The 20,396-nt window shown below is 37.7% G+C and overlaps 1 protein-coding gene across 4 annotated transcripts in view; it reads right to left on the bottom strand.

Annotated features, from left to right (window-relative positions):
• The window catches only part of ankrd27 (ankyrin repeat domain 27 (VPS9 domain)), a 46,371-nt gene that overhangs the window by 2,183 nt on the left and 23,792 nt on the right, over positions 1-20,396 (bottom strand). For 2 of the 4 annotated variants that reach the window (XM_041268235.1, XM_041268238.1), the window contains 16 exons: positions 17,715-17,807; positions 16,497-16,621; positions 14,400-14,482; positions 14,193-14,308; positions 13,109-13,201; positions 12,743-12,940; positions 11,822-11,875; positions 10,729-10,848; positions 9,874-9,918; positions 6,796-6,969; positions 6,005-6,202; positions 5,267-5,386; positions 4,839-5,012; positions 2,972-3,080; positions 1,783-1,852; positions 997-1,066 (listed from right to left, as the gene is read on the bottom strand). In XM_041268235.1, coding sequence (XP_041124169.1) covers positions 997-1,066; positions 1,783-1,852; positions 2,972-3,080; positions 4,839-5,012; positions 5,267-5,386; positions 6,005-6,202; positions 6,796-6,969; positions 9,874-9,918; positions 10,729-10,848; positions 11,822-11,875; positions 12,743-12,940; positions 13,109-13,201; positions 14,193-14,308; positions 14,400-14,482; positions 16,497-16,621; positions 17,715-17,807 — 1,842 coding nt within the window. The remainder of the gene's footprint in view (positions 1-996; positions 1,067-1,782; positions 1,853-2,971; positions 3,081-4,838; positions 5,013-5,266; positions 5,387-6,004; positions 6,203-6,795; positions 6,970-9,873; positions 9,919-10,728; positions 10,849-11,821; positions 11,876-12,742; positions 12,941-13,108; positions 13,202-14,192; positions 14,309-14,399; positions 14,483-16,496; positions 16,622-17,714; positions 17,808-20,396) is intronic. The other 2 variants (XM_041268237.1, XM_041268236.1) reach the window with 2 other exon arrangements.

Here is a 20,396-nt window from a genome sequence, read left to right as displayed (position 1 = left end):
AATGCAAAGACATGCAATGAATATACAATTAAACAATCAGAAGTTTTGACTCCTATTGCATAGCAGCTTCATCATTCCTGGTTTTACTGTAAGCTGGATGCCTCTCAGTCTGTGACTAAACTGATCATAAAACCTAGTAGAACATGACATTATACTTGTCTAAAATAGGCATCAAGGAAATTAATGGATTGTAAAAAGCAGATTTGATACATATTCACTGCATCTTTACATACAAAAATAAAATTTGAGCTGTCACTATCATGAAAAGGTATATCACTGTCACATGTCAACAGTATGTACATGTGAAAAATGTGCTGTATGTGTGTCCCTCTAAAATATTCTTATACTCTATAACTTGTGCTGGCATGTTTCCCCATAATATAGTTACAAATCAATATGTAAGTGTGACTTTGTAACGCTTCCACTCAGTTATATCAAGTTAACCTATATTGGTGGTAAACTAATAATATTTGGACAAAACTGCACTTGTGGGCTGGATTGCTCATTACAATACTGTACTTTGAACAGATTTGAATATGGGATGGTTATCTATTCAGGGACAGCAAGATATTTATAAAAATTAGTGTCTCTCAGGTGTCAGTGCTGTTAAAAAGTACATTTGCAGCATGTGGAATAGGTTAATAAAGCATCTAAATACTGCTAGTGTTCACAGAGATAATTAAAATAGGTACCATTATATGGGTTATTAAAATCTAGCAAAGGAACATGAGTCAAGTGTATCACTGTCCCCAGTAATCTGTAAAATACCAGGAAGGCTGCTATTATAAGGATTCCCACACCATTGGTATTCAGATCTGCCACCTTATGTCAGTTGAACTAGATTTCTCCCAAATGGATGCATGGTTCTCATTATCCAAATGCATGAGAAAATGTAAGTGTGCCGCTATTGTTCTGAGGTAGTTATGAATCCCAGTGATGAACACGAATAAGAGGACAACCCCAAGCTATCTTATATACAAGACAAATCCACCCTACCTGATGAAGCAGGGCGGTGTCGAAGCTGGGAACACGTTTTTCTCTTGTGATTGCTTTCCTTAAATGTGTTCTGAAATAAAAGGACATCATGTGATCAAATCCAATAAGAAAGAAACAGACTCAAAGCTGCAGGTAGCTGGTGTCAAACTGTCAATATATACTTCTACTACATGATTATACAACCCATTTGATTTGAAACAAAGCATGCCAGAACAGAGTTTGAAGGTGTAATATACAGCATAACCACCTACTGTGCAAGTAGCAAGTTTCAAGGGAGAACGACAGCAAGAGTTAAAACTATTAAGAAATACCTAAAGCTACTCAATTGAAGACAGCAAGAAAGACTTCTAAAACGTTTGTCATTGAATTTATTAAGTTTCTTTTAGTATTTCTAAATTTAGCATTATTGAGTCTTTAATAATTATACATGATAAAACATGCTAAATGTTTCTAATAGCTTTTTCTGAATATAGTTTTAATCTATAATTATGTAGTTGAATTTATGGATCAAGCTATATGTAGCTTTTGGGCAGGTACACAAACCGGGGCAAAGACTGTGGTTTCTAATGCAGTAGAAAGCAAAGTGGACTAAGCTGTGGTAACCAAGAAATAGGACTGTACTACGTCTTTTTACCTGTATCTTGACCGTGTGACTGCAGTTCCTCATTTTGGCTTAGGGTGGCACTACAGAATTAAAGGACTATAATCTACAAACTGCAGCAAGTCTACATGAAACGTCTGTTAAAAATTGATCACATACGGGTTTCTGTAAATACTGTAGATTACCCATTAATTGACTGGACAAGTCTTCTGCTGGGGTCGTCAAGGGCTTTAAATTGCTTTCCAGAAGCTGGAGCTGAAACATACAAAGCAACTTGAAATTAGATTTGCACTGTGAAAAAAATATGTTCTAACCCAACACTGATCAGTTACTTTATCGAGTCTACAGTTGAAGTAATTGTAGCTAACTAAATCATTTCATACATCTTACCTATTTCGCACAAGCATTATTTAAATAGGTCTCAAATGTCAGTTTTGAAAGATATGTGTTATAGCAAACACACATTTTCATTTTAAAAAGGATTTCCAGTACTATTTTGGTTAAAGAAACATCTCTGTTTCTATGCCTTATTCTCGGGTTATCTGTTTGCATATTCGCTTCTTGAGTCATTTCAGCTCAGCAGTGTCTTCTGGGTCAAAGCATGTCAGTAAATAGGGGATGTAGCTGATTGGTTAATGGACAATAAAGAAGCTACTGAAGAGATGGGAACAATTTCACCCTCCAGGTGAAATGACAAAGCAAATGCAACACTAACTGAAAGCACGGCTTGCAAACAGAGAGGACAGTACCACATATCGTAGTATATAGCTCATAGTACCATATATCATAGTATATAAATCATAGTACCATATATCATAGTATATAGTTTATAGTACCATGTATCATATTTTTAAATACCACACTGGATATTTGAGAATCATGTAATGCAGGGAATTAAACAACATGTAAGTTATGGAATTATTTTGTTAGCAACGGTCACTTAAGGTTTGTCAAGCAGCTCCAAGCAAAAGATTTAAAATAGATTTTTGAATGTTTTTATATATTTAATGTCCATTTTTTAGCTGATGCTTTAAACAAAACATGAGGAATATGAACAACCCCTGTTAAATTGTATTAAAATGTGTTTCTTTTTCTCATAATGTCATTCCATGAAAGCGCTACCGATTAACCGAGAAATAAAAACGTGACAGGCACAGATACTGTAGGAGAGAACAACATTTCACAATAAAATGCCATGTTTTGAAGTTCTAAAACACCAAAGAATGACACTGCACCACATTTTTGTATCCATAATTAACCTGATAAGTACTGTAGTCAAAGTAAAAATAACCGCCCCTTGTAAATTAGGCTTCTGTCTGAATGGATTAAATACATTATAAAAGAGATCATCATGAAGCGACAGCCACCACTTACATTTCTGTACTTTCACAGGTATTTCTTTTGCAGGTGTTTTGAGTGTCTGTGTGCCATCAACTACTGTGCACCCCGCAGCTTTCTGCAGAATCTTAAGAATCGCAGTGTTCTGCAAGGGATACAAAGCAGCAATGAGAAAAGCAATACTAAATATTGTAAATGTAACTATATATATATATTATATATATATATATATCTATATATATATATATATATATATATAGAATTCTATAAGAAGCAGTACAAAGTTTCCAGTCAATTTTGCAGCCATTTTGGACCTCCAGTCGTTACCCATTGAACACAGGAGCCTGCTCTTGTGTGGAGCTTGTCCCTGGAACTTCAGGGCTGCCACTAGACAGGTCATTTAGAGTTGCTGTGTGTAGTTTTAGAAAGGACAGACGTTGCTCAGGTCGTGAAAGCAAAACCCTGCCTAAAGCAGCCAGAAATGTTCAGTCCAATGCTATATACACAGTTTTACACACACAAAAAAAAACAGATCTGTGATAAAATTTTTACAAAAAAATGTAAGCATGCTCCGACAACATAGGCCAACCTCAGTTGGGTAATAAAAGTTTGGTTATAGATCAATATCATGAAGAACGTTCACCACAGAAAGCACGCAGCTCAAGAGCTGTAATTCCCCTTCAAGAACAATTACTTCATGGAAAGAAGAAAGTTTCACACACTTCAGAGCATGTTGTGCGTGGGGCTAGCAGCCCCCTCATTTTGACAGCTCACTCACCCTACCCACACAATTCCTGCCAGCTATTACAAAATAGTGGTCCTGGCAACCACCCACACAAGAGCTCAAAGACAAGTAAAGCAGCAAACTGAATATTAAGAGACCCGCTCCTCTTGCAATCAAGCCTATGCTAATGCTGGTTCATTCAAATGAAAACCCTACAGACTTGTGTGAGACCAATTACTGGTTGATTAACTCCCATAATAAATCTGAGCACGTCAGAGAAGATATAGCACAGGGGTGATAGCTCATATTGCTGCCACCTTAATAAGTTAGTTCTAAAGAACTCACCAAACACACACAGGGCTGAGTGCAGGCCAAGTGGTTTAGCCCACCTCTGTATTACGATGTTACAAAAAGCTTTAAGTAAAGCACTGTTTTCCGTGTCCTCACTTAAAATAGGATTATCTAGCCTTCTAATACATTAGTCCTGTCTTTAATATGGATAAAAGCTGTATTCTTTGAATGGCTGAAGCAACAGAATCAGACACCAAAAGATCATAAAACACAAAAGGTGAGTCACAGCAGAAATGCAATTCAGTATTCCCCACACAACAGAGCAAAGAGCAATTTGTAATCAACAACAGAAGCTACAATTTGGAGGTTTCAAGTGAGTGATTTTGCATGCCAGGATCTGAACTAAATCATGTTAACACCAAGTTTCATGACAATTGGATAAGCCATTATTCAGATATATGCAAAAATGTTTGAAGTGTGAAATGTGGACTAATGACCGCCTCCACTATATCCCCTTCACATGGGATTTTATCCCGGCAGGGGAGAATAAAATCAAGTTAGTAAAGAAAATTTAAAAATGATATTATGGTTTCGATGTAATAATAAATAAATTAGGTGTTAGGAGGATGTGTTTTATGTAGAATTTAAAATTTAGAAATAAATAAATAAATACATACATAAATAAAAGAATATTAAAACTAAGACTTTTTAAACCTGGCTCTTGAAGGCCGATGCACCAGCACACAACAAACCATTTCACCCCCAGTAGATTCAAGCCTCTGCGAGGGTGCTTCATCATTGTACAGAACTGTAGTTGAGAACAAACATGCGCCAGTCTGTTACCCCCACACCTGGTTGAATGGATTGTATAGAGTGTTAAAGGCTTACCCTGCCAGACATCTCCTCAGCACAGTCTAGTGGAGTGCGCTGCCGCTTGTTCATCACCTGCAGCGATGCCCCACGCTGCAGCAGCAGCTCCACCAGGGGGCGGTGGCTTCCCTTCACTGCCTCGTGCAGAGCTGTGCTCCCCTGACTGTTGGCAACATTCAACGACGCTCCACTCTGAAGAGAACATAGCCCAATCAAACAGAGAGGACGAGATCCAAAACCACTGTTGAATAATCTCAATGCACTTCATTTAGATACTGCACAGCTCTCAGATCCCCTAAACAGAAGCTTTCTAATGAGAGAGCATTCCTAATGTGGCTAAGGAAGGAGATACACAGACCTGGGGCATACAGATATTTTAGGGCTTGTTCAGGTATGAAGCTGTAAAAGATGACGCTCTAATGGTGTCAAAAACAAAAGAACACTACCTCCAGCAACACCATGGCTGTCTCCAGGTGTCCCCTCAAGCACGCATGAATCAAGGGTGTATTTCCAAAATGGTCCTTCTTGTTTAATTTAGCGTTGCATTCAAGTAAGGATGTCACCACCTATTGAAAAACAAACATGTGATTACTTATTGAAATAGCTGTTTGCACCAAGGTTGCAGCAATACAAAATACACATAATATAGATTAATGAAACATGCATTTATCTAAACGAAGCACACCAAATTGTTACGATTGAACAGACAAAGTAAAACAATGCATTAGAGTACATGGGGTTTGTTCTTTATCAAGCCTTTAAAAATTGTTCAGAATATTATTAAAACTCTCACCACTATGTAAAAAGCAGTACATTATCTGTTAGTGATGCTGGTTAATTTACATGATAAAAAAGTGAGGCTATGAAACACCCAGAGTCATTTGCGGGCTGGACAGAAAAACTGTTGAAATGTCAATAAAAGCCATTTAAGGTTCATTTCCATAAGCTCCATGAATTTGCACCCATTTCTTATGATTGGCTAAAACAGTGGCTACAAAAGAGATGTAAACATTTACAGGCTTCTAAATGCATCCAAGCTGTTCCTTACAAGCTTCATAACTTTAAAAAGGGTTTATGCATCTTTCAGAATACACATATTTAGCAAGGCCCTCATCAGCAACTGTGTCAGTACGGAGGTATGGCAGTCTGTATTTTCTAGACTGTACTACTGGGAAAGTACCCACCTGCAGGTGGCTGTTCTGGCAGGCCAGGTGCAGTGGTGTGGCACTCTGAGAGTTCTGAGCGTTGATGTTGGCTCCATTCCCAATGAGGAAGGAGACCAAGGGAGCGTGTCCATGAAGAGCAGCCACATGCAGGGGAGTGAAGCCGTCCTGGTTACTGATGTTCACTCCCAGACCGCTCACCCGCACACTTGCCAGCTTCTGGACAAACAGGGGAGGACAGGAACTCACACTACAGTGGCACCAACGATTATTAGCATGACAAGTATCCTATGTTGTAAAAGCCATAGCTTTATCTGGTAAATGGAAATGGTGTAAAAGTTTTAGCTAAACTAGTTTTGGGGTTCTCCAAGCCATGTGTATTGCATTAAATGAGTTGTTATATTTATATTTTTCCATAGTAATTACATCTAACACGATACATTTTCTACGGCATGCACATCCAATCACTATACTTCTCAGATGTGCAGTTTTGAAAGAAACACATGTATTACTTTAATTGTGATGTGCTTGAAACTATTATACCATAAGAAACCAACCGTACATATTAACTTATAAATCATGTTTTAACACAAAACATAGTTAATTCTGTTATCCATGTCTTGAGATTTTTTTTGTCAGAGTCTACCATGCGAGATTTAAGGCAACATAAGAAATATGGAATTTCAATTTACTATGACAAGCTTTATGATGGTTTATAATATGGGAAAGTAATACAGCATCTACTGTTACGCATGGTACTACTGCACTAACAGTGAATGAGACTGAATCAAGAATCTAAAATAAACACCCACCTTCTGAGCGGGTTCACACTCTGGGCACTGGCACAGCGGGTGACAGAACTTGGACTTCAACCCCGGGCCAGCTTCCTCCACCACCTCCACTTCCACCTCCACCTCCCCCTCCCCCTCATCCTCATCTTTCCCTTCCTCCGGATAATGATCCAGCCATTCCAAAAGGTAACGCACCTGCAGACAAAAAATAAATACAAATGTCACCCCTATTTTATACCCAGTCTGAAATGACCAGCTTGTCTCTTCACCACAGCAACATACATACAGGCATACTTAGATGAGCCACTGGGAACCTTTAAAGGGCTTGTAGCTAACAAAATAATTCCATAACTCTTACAAGCTGTGTACTTCTATTCATTACATAAAAGTCTCAAATGTCCAGGTATGAAACACGTTATAAAATACAATATATGGTACTACACTTGGCATTATAGCAACACATGTATTTCTACTGTAATCACCGAGCAAACAGGGCATGTTTTGGAGTTCAAGTCTTTTTTTTTTGATGCCCAGTCTAAGTGAGAAAGTGAGAGACTGCATCTGGAGATGGACCAGACTCGACGCCTGAACCAGCAGCCCCTCACCGCTCCCCATCCTCTCACTTCAAAACTTCCGAGATCTTCACCTTTAATGTATTGAGAAAGCTCTTCCTACAGCAACACTGCCACCTAAAACACACAAGCAGCTACCCACCTGCCAAGCTTCTTTCATTTAAGTCTAATTAAAAAGGAGGTCCTGCTGTCCAATGCCCAGCCAAGTCGCTACAATGAATGTCAATACAGAAAATTATGAACGACCTCCCACAGTCCAATTAGAGCACACTCCTCCCTCTCTCCTTCGCAAAAACACCTGCAGTCCTTTTAGCATGGATTGTCCAAGATTATGGAAAACCTGGAACTTTGCCAGCTACTATTGTGGGGACAGGACAGGGAAACCTTTTGGACTTTTCAGCAAAGCATTTATTTTAAAAGACAAATATTGAATCAAGTCCCTAGCACATTCTATGGTACATTAGCACATTTCCACAACAGCCTGCACCAAATGCTTCTCTACAAATCAGGAGTTACTACTGTACTTGACAGGGGTCTGTCTTAAAGAGGCTGAAGTTCTTCTGCCTTGCAGAGTCTTGTGGCTGGTTTACAAGAGTGCTGGCGCCAAAGAGATACACAGCTCCTTACCGCCCCAATTTAATGGTTTCCACTTTAACCTCTGTCTGCTTATCAATATTATAAAATCAATGGTTCTTAACTCCAGTTCCTGGTAGCACTGGTTTTTCTTACTTATTTATTTCAGGTTAATGGTTACACTGTTGCATACCAGCTATTTGGAGAGAGGATAGGTTTGCGAGATCTAAAATCGAGACCACAGAATGCTTAGATCCTGAGCTTCAAAAAGTTTCCAGGATGTGTTGCTCTTTAAGAGCTCTGTTTTTAAGTAAAAACAAATAATTACATGTTTAAAAAACAAGTTGATAAGTCATTTATATATTCATTTATTTCAATCTCACTTTGACTGTATCACCCTGTACAGACCTGATCAGGTGGCCAGAGCCTTACAAACAAGAACCTGATTACAGGTTCCTTCCAGTCCAGTCAGACTCTACACTGTCTTCAACTTCTCGAGGTGCGACAGGATTATTGCTAAACTCGGCAAAGCAGACGCCATGGCTCTTTTTAGATTCTCAGTTTAGCATTGTGGCCTGGCACACTGTGATTGACTCAAAGTAAAAATAAGATCCTCTGAAAATAAAGGCTTACATAATATATTTTAGTATCTGAATCACAGTAGTCTGCTACACTGCCAGGATAGGACATGCCAACTCAACAGACAACACAGAGAATTTGATTACACACAACAGGGTAAAAACATTCCAGCAGGTAAAAAAAGACTCTCAGTGACAACAACAAAGATTAGATTAGAAGCAACTACCATAGGCATGATCTGTAAACAAATCAATGACAACAACAACAAATACAACTGTATTTTGTAGAAGTAAACATTGTGTTAGTTTGAACAAAAAACAAGTGAGACTTGAATCTTGTTAGCCTTGCATTCTGTGGTCTAATTTGCTCTTTTGTAAATGAGAATTTGTTCTCAATCTTCTTATCTGGTAAAATAAAGGTTAAATTAAATGAAATGGAATTGAAACAATAGAACCGTCTTTTTCCGATCAGCATCATAAAATCCCCTTTTTTTAATGCCTGTTTCTACAAACTCTTTCTATGTCTTAGTCCCCAGTGGCTCTCTTAGGAAAAGCACTACAGTAGGGCAGGAGGGTGTCATGTAAGAGCAGTTTGAATGCTGTTAATGTAAGTTGCTGATACTGACTAGCGGCTCTGCATTGGCCCAATGGGTTGTGGAAGAAAACTCGCTGTACACAGTTTAACTCTGGTTGCAGCTGGGTTGCAAGGGAAATTAGATATTTAAATTTGGCATTTCAAATTATGTAGATAAGCAAAAGTAAAAATGTATAAAAAATATGGCCCTCCTCGGAGCATTCTGTGCTCTTTCCATGCAGTAGGCAGCGATCACAATAAACTACATCAGGAGGCAACACAAAACAACCCAAGTGAAGGGAATGGATTTTAATGGTAAGAATCTGCATATGTTATTATACAGTTATGTTTTACCACAAACCCACTTAGCTGAGGGATGATTGCCTGACCATTTGGTCCTCCCTCCCTGTGAAAACCAAGGTAAGCCAAGCGGGATGGCCACAGGGGTGGAAAATAATGCCAATAAAATGTCACTACTGTGTGTCTCGATTCACCTGTGGAACAGATTGATTACTTGCAAGCATTATAAGTTGATTATCAATTAAGGGATTCCAAGATATTTACTGAGCAAGAGGTCTTATTTTAATGATGTATTGTTAACAGTAATTTTGCCATTTTCCCATGGTTATACTATGCATTTACCATACCTCTCGGCTTTACACTGTTTACCTATGCTTTGTTACACTTTGCTATGCATTTACTATGGTAAACTTGGCTGTTGAGTTATTTTCTTCCACCACTGTTTAGATCGATAAAATAGGGATCCTTGACTTTTGTTAATAAATGGGCAGGTCTTTCTTACCATCTCCACATCTCCATCAGCGACAGCCCTCAACAGTTTCTCCACCTGAGGAAAACAAGCTTCTGTAAAAGTAGAATTAAAATGCAACACCACCCTCGTCTTGACCAGATAGTCTCTTTCTCGAGGACTACACACAACTATATACCACAACTCCAGCTGCTAAAGACAGAGCTTTGCCTTTTCAAGCAAGTTTATAAACACAACTCTTAAAGTGTTTATTTTCATAGTGTGGATCAGGGATGGAAACAAGACTCCTATTGCACTGCGGTTTCACCCATTCCAGGTTTTACTATGAGCTTGATTAGCCACAGCGTATTGACTCAAAACCACTAGGCAGGGGGAGTCTTATTTCATACCTGGTGTGGCTACAAATCAGCACTGCACTTCTGTAGTGCAGTGTTAAACATATAGTGGGAACTAATATCTTTAATGATCACCTAAAACACAACACAACAGTAAATTGCAGCGGGTATAAGCCCCTATTTAGTAAAGTAACTTTCACAGGCATTTCAAACCTATTATCAAGCATGCAATCACATTGGTGTTTCTTTCGTCATGTTTTTGGATGGCCAATCAATTTCTTTTTTTTCTGTCAATTTTAATAAAACTAGTCTATAAATGGTTAAATGCTTTGAAGCTGCACCTCAAAGATAACAGGGTGAAAACCACAGAATGCTCGAGACGGTGTCTGTGCGGAGGTTAAAGACCGCAGTCTGACTCACACGTAGTCAAAGCTTCAGTTCTCAATTGCTACACACGCAACCTCACAGAAGTATTAGAAAAGAGCAAAGGGATGAAACAGGAGTAGCTCGATTCCACTGGTTCACACAGAGCAGCCAACAGGTAACTGGTTACCTCCTTGTGTTTTCCTTTCACGTTCTCGTGCTTGATGTCTGTGGACAGTGAGGACACACTTGACATGGACGACCTCCGGCTGCACGTATCTGTGGAGGGCTGAGGAGATCTTCCAGGAGACTGCCAGGAATCAAAAAATAATGATAATCAATTACAGCTGTATGTGGCAAATGCATTATTATTACTGATATTCATTTTTTTAATCAATTGTACCCATTATTTCGTAATAATTTGAATGTCACTTCACTGCTGCAACCCTCCTACATATCAAGACGACTCAGTTAAGCCAATCCTCTTCACTTGCTAAATTTAAATCAACAGATTATACCAAGTTACTGAACCAATACTAGCCTCATTCTATTAAACTAGCCAAGATTTGGGCAAGTGGGATTCGAACCACACTGTGTGACTCACCCTGTCATTCAAACAGCTGGGGTTTCATGAGGTGCACCAATGGAGCCCCGCCTGTATGTGTCAAAATTTTATATCTTTTTTTTTTTTTTTTTTTTTTTTTTTTACACCCTTTAGTCATCAATGGTTTTTACCCCGGTTTTCTCCCCAATCTGGAATGCCCGTGTTCCTGCCTACCCGTCATTTTTTGCAATGCAGATCCATAGTGAAGCCACCAGACCTATAGTGCCAGAAGGCAACACAGATCTGAATGGCTCCCCTGCAGACCCGCAGGTGCCCTATCAGCCACAGGGGTTGCTGGTGCGCAATGAACCATAGATTATCCCTATAGACTAATCCCTCCCTACCCGGAGTGATGCTCAGCCTATGAAACCCTGGTCATGGCTGGCAATAACATAGCCTGGATTTGAACCTGTAATCTCCAGGCTATAGGGCGCATCCTGCACTCCACATAGTGCGGCTTTACTGGATGCGCCACTCGGGAGCCCCACTTCTGGTATCTATTATTTCTGTACACTGATCTAGCTGCAATCTGAACACCTAACCTACAGCACAGATATTATTTAAAAAAATCAAGGACTACCATGGGTGTTCACACCAATAAAAAAAAGAAAAAGAAAAATGGATTTGAATGCTCTTTTTAATGCAAGATAGCGCATGCCAACAGAAATAAGGGATGTACCTCACTAGCACTCTGTCCAAATCCACTGTAGGTGAATTCCAGTAAAGCTAAAATCTGCAAGGAACAACAAAATATAAATAAAAATTATATATATATATATATATATATATATATATATATATATATATATATATATATATATATATATATATATATATATATATATATATTGTATATATCATATCACCTTGTCAAAGATATACAAAAAATACACCTTGCACAGTGTTTTCTTATTTGGGCCAGGTAGACGGTTTAACCATCAGAGGAGAGGAGCAATAGTTTGAGTAATGGCATCTCATCGTAATTATTACACACATAATAGTGCAGATTTAGAAATACAGTGCTAAAAGGAATCTACTGTATACAATAACAAACAGTTCAACTTTTTTCACTGTCTTCAAAATGTTGGAATGGTTTGAGATTCCCTCCATTTGCCATGCTGGAGTGCAAGGTGCGAGTGGCTAGGTTAGTCAATAAAAAACTAGGAAGTTGGTACAAGAGAGAAATAAATAAATAAACAAATAATAAAACTATGAGAAGTAGGGATCATAGACAGCGTGAAGTCTTAAGTGGGAAATATTTTCTGATATAGTGGTATTACTTTGTAACAAAACAGCAGAAGTTAATGTTTACTGGACAACTGTGATAAAACATAATTGAGGACAATCTGAATTTAGCGGTGTACCAAATATTAGACATTAACTAAGCATTCCATTTTCTTGTTAAAGTAACACTACCTTAATACGGTAGACTTAAGTCCCCATGATTGTAATCCAAAGACACCACACCTTTCAAACAAAATGCTTTGTTATACAGTTCAAAATATTATTTAAAAACGGCTATTTACAGTAAGAACCCTGCAAAAAAGACCAGTAACAATGCCATTTTCTAAAGATGCGCTGTATTTCCAGACAGCAGTACCTTGGAGTTGAGCGCACACTGAAACGGAGTCTCCTTTGCCTTGTTGGGAATATCAGTATTGGCGCCATTCTCCAGCAGCACCTCAATGACTCCTTCATAGCCCCAGCGAGCTGCAATGTGGAGGGGAGTGTCTCCTTTATCATTCTGAATGTCCAGCCTGCAGGAGTGTACGTCATAGTACACCAGTGCCTTCACGCACTGCAGAACAACAGAAACACTCAAGTGATTGCAGCTAACAGAACAAATACATCTGACTGTTGTGCACCTTCATGTGTTATAAGCATGTATATTTATAAATCATGTAATTGTATAAACACAAAGGAAATACAGGTCATGCAATTTCTCTTCTCAGCATGAAAAACTTACATCTTCATGCCCGTACATGCAGGCCAAATGGAGCGGAGTGTTGCCACTGTTATCCTGTACATTGGTGCTGGCTTTGTAGTGTAACAGCAGCAACTGGGGAAGCGAAAGAAACAACAGTGTGAGCTAAATATAACCAAAACCAAAACCACATCTCAGAACAAAGTGCACTGAGCAGACAGTTTCATCATCCAATATCTCTCGCCTCTTCCAACAATTGATTTCTAATACACAACGAGACAGGTTGAGTCAGATTTTTTCACTGCAAATGCCATGTTGATATACCTAATCAACCCAAGCCCCCTGAACTCTACTCTGACAGCATTTGCTTTAACATCATATAAAACAAAGCGTCTCTGTTTTGCTAGGATGGAGCCCATACAAATGGTTGCATGGAAAATGTGCAGTTTCCCCCATGCATTAACTGCAGTGCTCCCTTTTTATAAGCAGCACTTTATAACCTATATTAGTTATAAGACAGCATAATCAATTCAAGCACTCAAGATTCTAAAAGGTATTGAAAATGTCGACCCATGGGACTTTTTCCACCTGAAAAAAAAGAAACAAGGACCTGGGGTCACAAATGGAGATTAGACAAAGCATTCAAAACAGAAAATAGGAGGCACTTTTTTTACACAGAGAATTGTGAGGGTCTGGAACAAACTCCCCAGAAATATTGTTGAAGCTGACACCCTGGGATCCTTCAAGAATATGTTTGATGAGATTCTGGGATCAATAAGCTACTAACAACCAAACAAGCAAGATAAGCTGAATGGCCTCCTCTCGTTTGTAAACTTTCTTATTTTCTACTCCCTGCTCCCATTTGCCTCATAACAGAATTCCACTAGCATTTTAATTCTAAGGTGAAACACTAATTGCACTCATAACTGTCTCTCCTGACTACAGCATTATATAGCACTGTATACTGTATATACTAGGAATTAAGTATCCTTTACTGTGTTTGTACTACATGTCCCCATACCTTACTGTGTTTTTCCATGCTTTACAATGTTTCCACTATGCTATGCTTTCCTCATTGTAAGCTCTTTGATGGAAAACAATTAAACTTCAGGTTTGGGTCACTTACTGTGCCGCTCTGGTACCCTTTTTGGCAGGACAGGTGCAGAGGAGTTAAAGCATGATAGTCTGTTGCATTCACAACAGCTCCCTTTGCAACCAGCAGATCTATTAATGATGACTGACCTTCAGATAGAGAAAGAAAAAACATGTTCAGTAAAGGAAAACATTGCATTTGAATGCTCTTTAAGTAGAATCCATTTAAAAAGGCTCCCACCACAGATAGCAGCAATATGGAGTGGCGTGTACCCTCGATCATCTCTAGAGAATGGAGTGACAATGGACGGGTCATTCAGTCTGCTACAAAAAGGAAAAATCAAGCTGGTCAAAACAGCAAACAACATTAACAAGTAACAATGAAAGAGAGGCTCTTTTCACAATACTGCACACAATCACAACCTTCAAATCTTAAATTCTGTCCAATTCATTTTTAAAAATAGTTTTTACATCTGTACGGTAAACATTTTGTTGCCTCCGTAAAAGAACAACATTCCTCATGTTGAGCTACTTTGTTCTATTGAAAGGTTTTTAAAAAAATGCAAAGCTGAATATCATTAAAACACAGCTAGAAACCAAAAGAAAATATAAAAAATGTACAAGTATAAAACATTATTATTCCAAATTATGTAGCATTTACGTGCCAGGATTATTTTTTCTTGATTACATACTGTTATAAATCAAAATCACAGGTGTTCTGAACTTGTATAACCTCCCACTGCTGAAAGTAATAATCGGCAGCAGCCCTCTTAAGTACACAGTGTGAAGCATTGGCTTGCAGATTTCAAAGGAAGAAGCAGCTTGCGTCACTACAGCTAAAAATACCTTTGGGGGATGTACAGTAAACAGCATCACTTTTCTGATAAAGTGTTAAGAGAAGGCTAAACTTAAGGACGATGCATCAAACAGACACATTCAATGTAGTGCACACATTTTAGATTTCTATGAGGCACTGTGAATTGCATTTCTGCATCTCAATTTGATTAAACAGTTGCTAAAAGATTAATACAATGTAACTCTTTCACAAACACCAATGCTGTTTACATGATCAAATGTCTGTACGGTATAGCATACATGGGTAAGACTATTTAACAGGTTCACATTAGTGTGATGTTTTGTACTTATTGAAAAATGAAAACTGTAAAACAGTCCCATTTTCGGCTGATCTGTAAATGAGATTTAAGGTGTAAGATGTCTATTTCACTTTAAATTACACATACTTTTAACAACTTTACGTAAACAAAATATATAGAAATAGACCATTAAATAAATTTAAATAAATAGAACTGACAAAAATGAAGCTTTATCTACTGCTTGTTAAAAACCCATATTGTTTAATAGGGCACATCACAAGGTTCAGTTTATCTGCATTTCAAAAAGGAAATAAAGATTTACTATTAGCAAGTTCCTATACAAATCTGGTCACTGCACATTTGGAAAAAGTGTTTTACTGCAGCACAGACAGATAAATAAACAAGTAGAAAGATTTGCTAATATCTAGCCTCTAACTGTGGAAGATCTGCCCAGTAAAAACAATCCGCTTTCATTTCCCTGTTTACTTACCGCACCAGATAGCATTTTTTTTCATGCAAGAGTGCTTTAGTTCAAAGTGAAGTGTAGGTGTCGGATTAAAACAGCTTCACTAAGGATGATTAATACCAGGTACCGTTCCTTTTCATAACACAAGCTTCCGTAATCTTTTCATTAGCACAAAAGCTATTAAAATCCCCACCTACATGTTCCTACAAAAGAACACTGTGCACAATTACTATTATCAGCTGCCTGTGTCATAGAAATCTTTTAATCCTGTTAAAAAAGCAGGTAGGACCAACAGATTCGTATTAACAGATGTGGCCTACAGAGGGAATGGGAGGGGCTTGACTCTGGTTAGGGGAATGTATCCACAGCTTTAAACACTTACAGTACAACACAAATTTAAGACAATTTAAGAGACAATTTAAGTCTTCAATGGAGTGGATTTTAAAAGTTTACTTTTTTTTTTTTTTAAAAAGGAGGACAAAAATACCTGTTAAAATGTAAAACTCTAATAAATAAACACAGTACTGTAGTATTTAACATATGTAAGTTTGGTTGTGTATGTCCTTTATGTGTAACTTTAAAACATGTGTAACTTGTTTTTGTTTTGTTTTTTTACCTATTGAAATGGATTAATTAACTTAAAGACCATATTACACTGTTTGTGAGGGGTGGGTATTTTGTGAGACTGCCACTAGTCTCTGAGGACTGGAGTTCTGGAGAAACCACTGCACTAGAGCATCTCAGCCTCACACAAGATGAAAGTCTAGAGACGGCTTACCCAGATAATTGCGTCTCGCAGCTGTCGCAGGAACACAGGGGATGGCACATTGGGATATTTTCCTCTTCGTTTTTTCCCTCACTCAACAGCTTTTCCACTTCGCTCTCATTACCACCGGCGATGTGCTAACGAAACAGAAAAGCCTTCAACTGGCTGGCTTTCAGATGCCTTTGGGGAGGTTTTTAATAATACCTGAATGCTGGTTTCTTTGTATTCTATCACAAGAAACCTCTCTCTGTGAATACCAGTAAAATCAGCTCTGAAGAACTTCAGGAATCAATATATAGGGGAAGTTAGTCAACATCCAAAAAGATCCATTATCTATGTAACACAGACACAGTACTAGACTGTTCTTTACACATGTGAAACATCGAGACTGTATTCATAAAGTATGTATTTTTTCTTGTGGGGAGGGGGGGACTCATTTAGATGCACCTAACCAAAATAAAATAGTTTGTTAAAATAAGAGTAGGGTTTGTACGATACGTCTTGATGTTTTCTTTTCTGGTCGCATGTGTTTCATAAACTGCATGCATACTTGTAAGGAAATGGTGCAACCTGCTACAAAAACAAAGGATGTCAACGCAGCCTTTTCTAGCCCTTGACCAGCTTGAAAAAATGAAATTTCTGCTCTTATATACTTGTTACAGCTGACAAATGTCCTTTGTTGAAAATAAGCAGCTGACAAAGAAATTTATGGGAGGACCAATCTCAGCTTATACAGTTGTATCACACAGAAACAAGGTTGCCTGGCTACATTTTAAATAGAAAACATCTATAGACAAGCAGCATTGCTTTTCAAATGGACAGCATTGTAAGCTGTCAATTGAAATAAATGTTATTCAAGTCAGGAATGGGCCAAAACATGTGTTAGTGACACTTATTTAAAAATGCTGAAGAGAAAATGCCAATGTATCACAGTATAGATAGTAGAATTCCTCTATTACGCTGAAATAAAACGTAATACAATGGTCTTCACAAAGAGCTGGCAGAGGGAGATGTTCAGCGCTTGCTCTTGTCACAGCTCCTCACCAAACTTAGACCAAAAGTAATTTCGGTAAAAAAAAAAAAAAATGCATAGAATCCAGTTCCTAGCCCAGGGCATTTACAAGAGTAGTGCTGTAATATTACTATAGAGAAAAAGAATAACATTTACTCCAGCTGTTTCATTAAATTTAAAAAGCAGTAAAACACAGATTTATACACACAGCTGCATACCTCAAACAGACAGTCAATCGCGGTAGCAGCATTCTGAGACAGCAGATTTATTTTCTGTCTGAAGAACAAGTTGTCATTTACATTTCCTGAAACCTGCCAGAGAAATGAAAAGAAGTGAAACAGTGAAGCGTTAGACTCTTACAACATTCTACATGTTGGAACTTGGTATTTGTATCAAATATCACATTTATCTACAAAGGAGAATAAGGGATAACTTGACTGAAGTCTTTAAAATAGATTTACCGGTATTATTTTGTAACCAATATGTATTTTAAAAGGAGTTGACAGTTAACCCTAAAACAAGACACCAGCGCACACAGATGAAATACAGCAGCGTTGCAGGGGGACAGGATAATGGTTTGACACTGGTGTACCAGCTGTATTTAGAGAGAGCTCTACAGACTGAAACAGAAAATGGTATACAAAGTCATTTCAACTCTGGGATCTCATACCTGTACCAAGTTGCTCTGGATTGTTTTGATATTTTATTTATTTATCTTGTAAAAACATATCTTGGGAAAATATAGTAGGTCATAATACAGACTCATATTAATTACATTTAATAGTAAAAAAAAAAATCATCTCTTTTGAAGGTGATTAATCCAACACTTTTTGTTGTTGCTTTTAATAACAGTGAATAAAATACCTAACTTTATTTTCACAATTCCCTAAAAATCATTGTGCTCCTCCATTTATCAAAACAGTCTTTAATAACATATGTACAAAAGTTTTGTGAAATGTATAAATTAGGGCTGTCAATTAATGTCAGTTAATTTAAGATAAATTATTTTAACGTGCTTTAATCGCATTGCTGTGTCTTGAGATTTTCGTCACACCGTACTTCAATCCCGGCCGGCAGCACTGAATTGAGTGTCTGAGTGCAGTTATCGTTTAAACAGAAAGTTAGTCACTGAACCGCATAATGGAGCAAAGGACTCCGAATGAATGGGAGATTGATTTATTTATTTATTTATTTATTTAAAACGTTCTGACAGCTCATTGGACAGAAAGATGCTTACTTGTGTACTGTCACATTGGTACACCTAGTCTGCTACTGTACCACCTGCGTGCTAAACACGCCTTCACTTCTCAAAATACACAAGAGCTTTCTGCTACAGACAAAAGCAACAACAACAACAACAAATGAAACCCACCAGTTTCGACAGAAATTCAGGATCGCTGCAAGCCCATGAATCAAGCTAAGTATGACATTATATACACACACACACACACACACACACACACACACACACACACACACTATATATATATATATATATATATATATATATATATATATATATATATATATATATATACCACACACACAATTTTTCTTGTTTGCAGTTTTTGGATAGGATGACAGTTTTTATGTTCTCTTCAAAAACAGTTCATTTCCTAGAACTGCTTACTGTAGTAGAATGCTTACTGTAAGGTATTTAGCATTTAAAAAAAAAAAAAAAAAAAAACAAACACATTTGTTTCAGTCCACGACCATATTTAAAAATAGATACCCTATTTATTCTGATCTCTGTATGCTGCTGATCAAGCTTGAATCACATGGTTTATTGTGTTGGTTGTATTTGTAATTTCTAAATTACTATACCTAATAAACATTTACGGATAATAATAATAATAATAATAATAATAATAATAATAATAATAATAATAATACATTTAAATTAGACGGATGTAGTAACTATTAATTTAAATATGCATTTAAAACCAAGATTAACTAAGATTACTATTTTTTTTAAATGGTGATAAATTATTTTCATTGTTTGCCAGCCCTAGTATAAATGTATTTACTGCAGTTGGAGCCAAGCACCTGAACTCGTATTTTTTCAGGAACTTATCAAGTACGTGGTACACATACTGATGGCTTCAATTATGTAATACCTTTCCCTGTTGTTTTCCGTTTCAGAATCTTGCAAGCATAGACTGATGTGAAAACGTGCAGTAAATTATTCACGTGGTGAACAGATGGTTGCCTGGCATGGTCAGGGTATTACACTACTCTGAAATGAGCTGCAAGGATGTCAGAGGTGTATCACGATGTGATCAGGATTATAACAGCCTTCAGCAGGACAGCAGTCTTATTTAAATGAGAATACACTTTCAAATGGGAAAAGTTGTTTTCCGAATAACTGCATGTCTTTATTTTCTTCTCTGGAGCACTGCTTCATTCCCAGGAAAGTGCCACATTTATTCCAATGCACTTGTGCTGATGTTTTATTCATGAGCCCCCCTTTTCTTTTACAGATGTTCAGCCGTCATTAAGTTTGATGGAGAAGACGATAACAAGCAAGGGTCGCATTACGCTAAATAATAAAAACCCACTGCAGGCGCTTGCCTTTGATTGTCTGGGAGTTTAGATGCATGGTATAAGGAACGGATGCAGCCCAGTCAGCCGGCAGGGAATATAGTGCACATTAGATCAGCCTTAATAATTCATAGCTGGAGGTTTCATAAAACACTGAATGCCAATACCATGTAGTTTGGCCTTGTGGACTGAGGAGATCACAGAATCAAGTTCCAGCTCAGTCACTGACACTGTGCGACCTTGGAAAAGCTACATTCTTAATCTTTAATCCTGAATACTAGCTGGGCTTTCCCGGTGAAAATCACTATGCGAGTGGCATTCATCCACTGCTATGACAGTAAATCACAATTACATATTAC

The sequence above is a fragment of the Polyodon spathula genome, chromosome 13, assembly GCF_017654505.1.
Source record: "Polyodon spathula isolate WHYD16114869_AA chromosome 13, ASM1765450v1, whole genome shotgun sequence".
Lineage (NCBI taxonomy): Eukaryota > Metazoa > Chordata > Actinopteri > Acipenseriformes > Polyodontidae > Polyodon > Polyodon spathula.
Note: the sequence above shows the minus strand (reverse complement) of the source record. Positions and strands in the feature narration are given on the sequence as shown.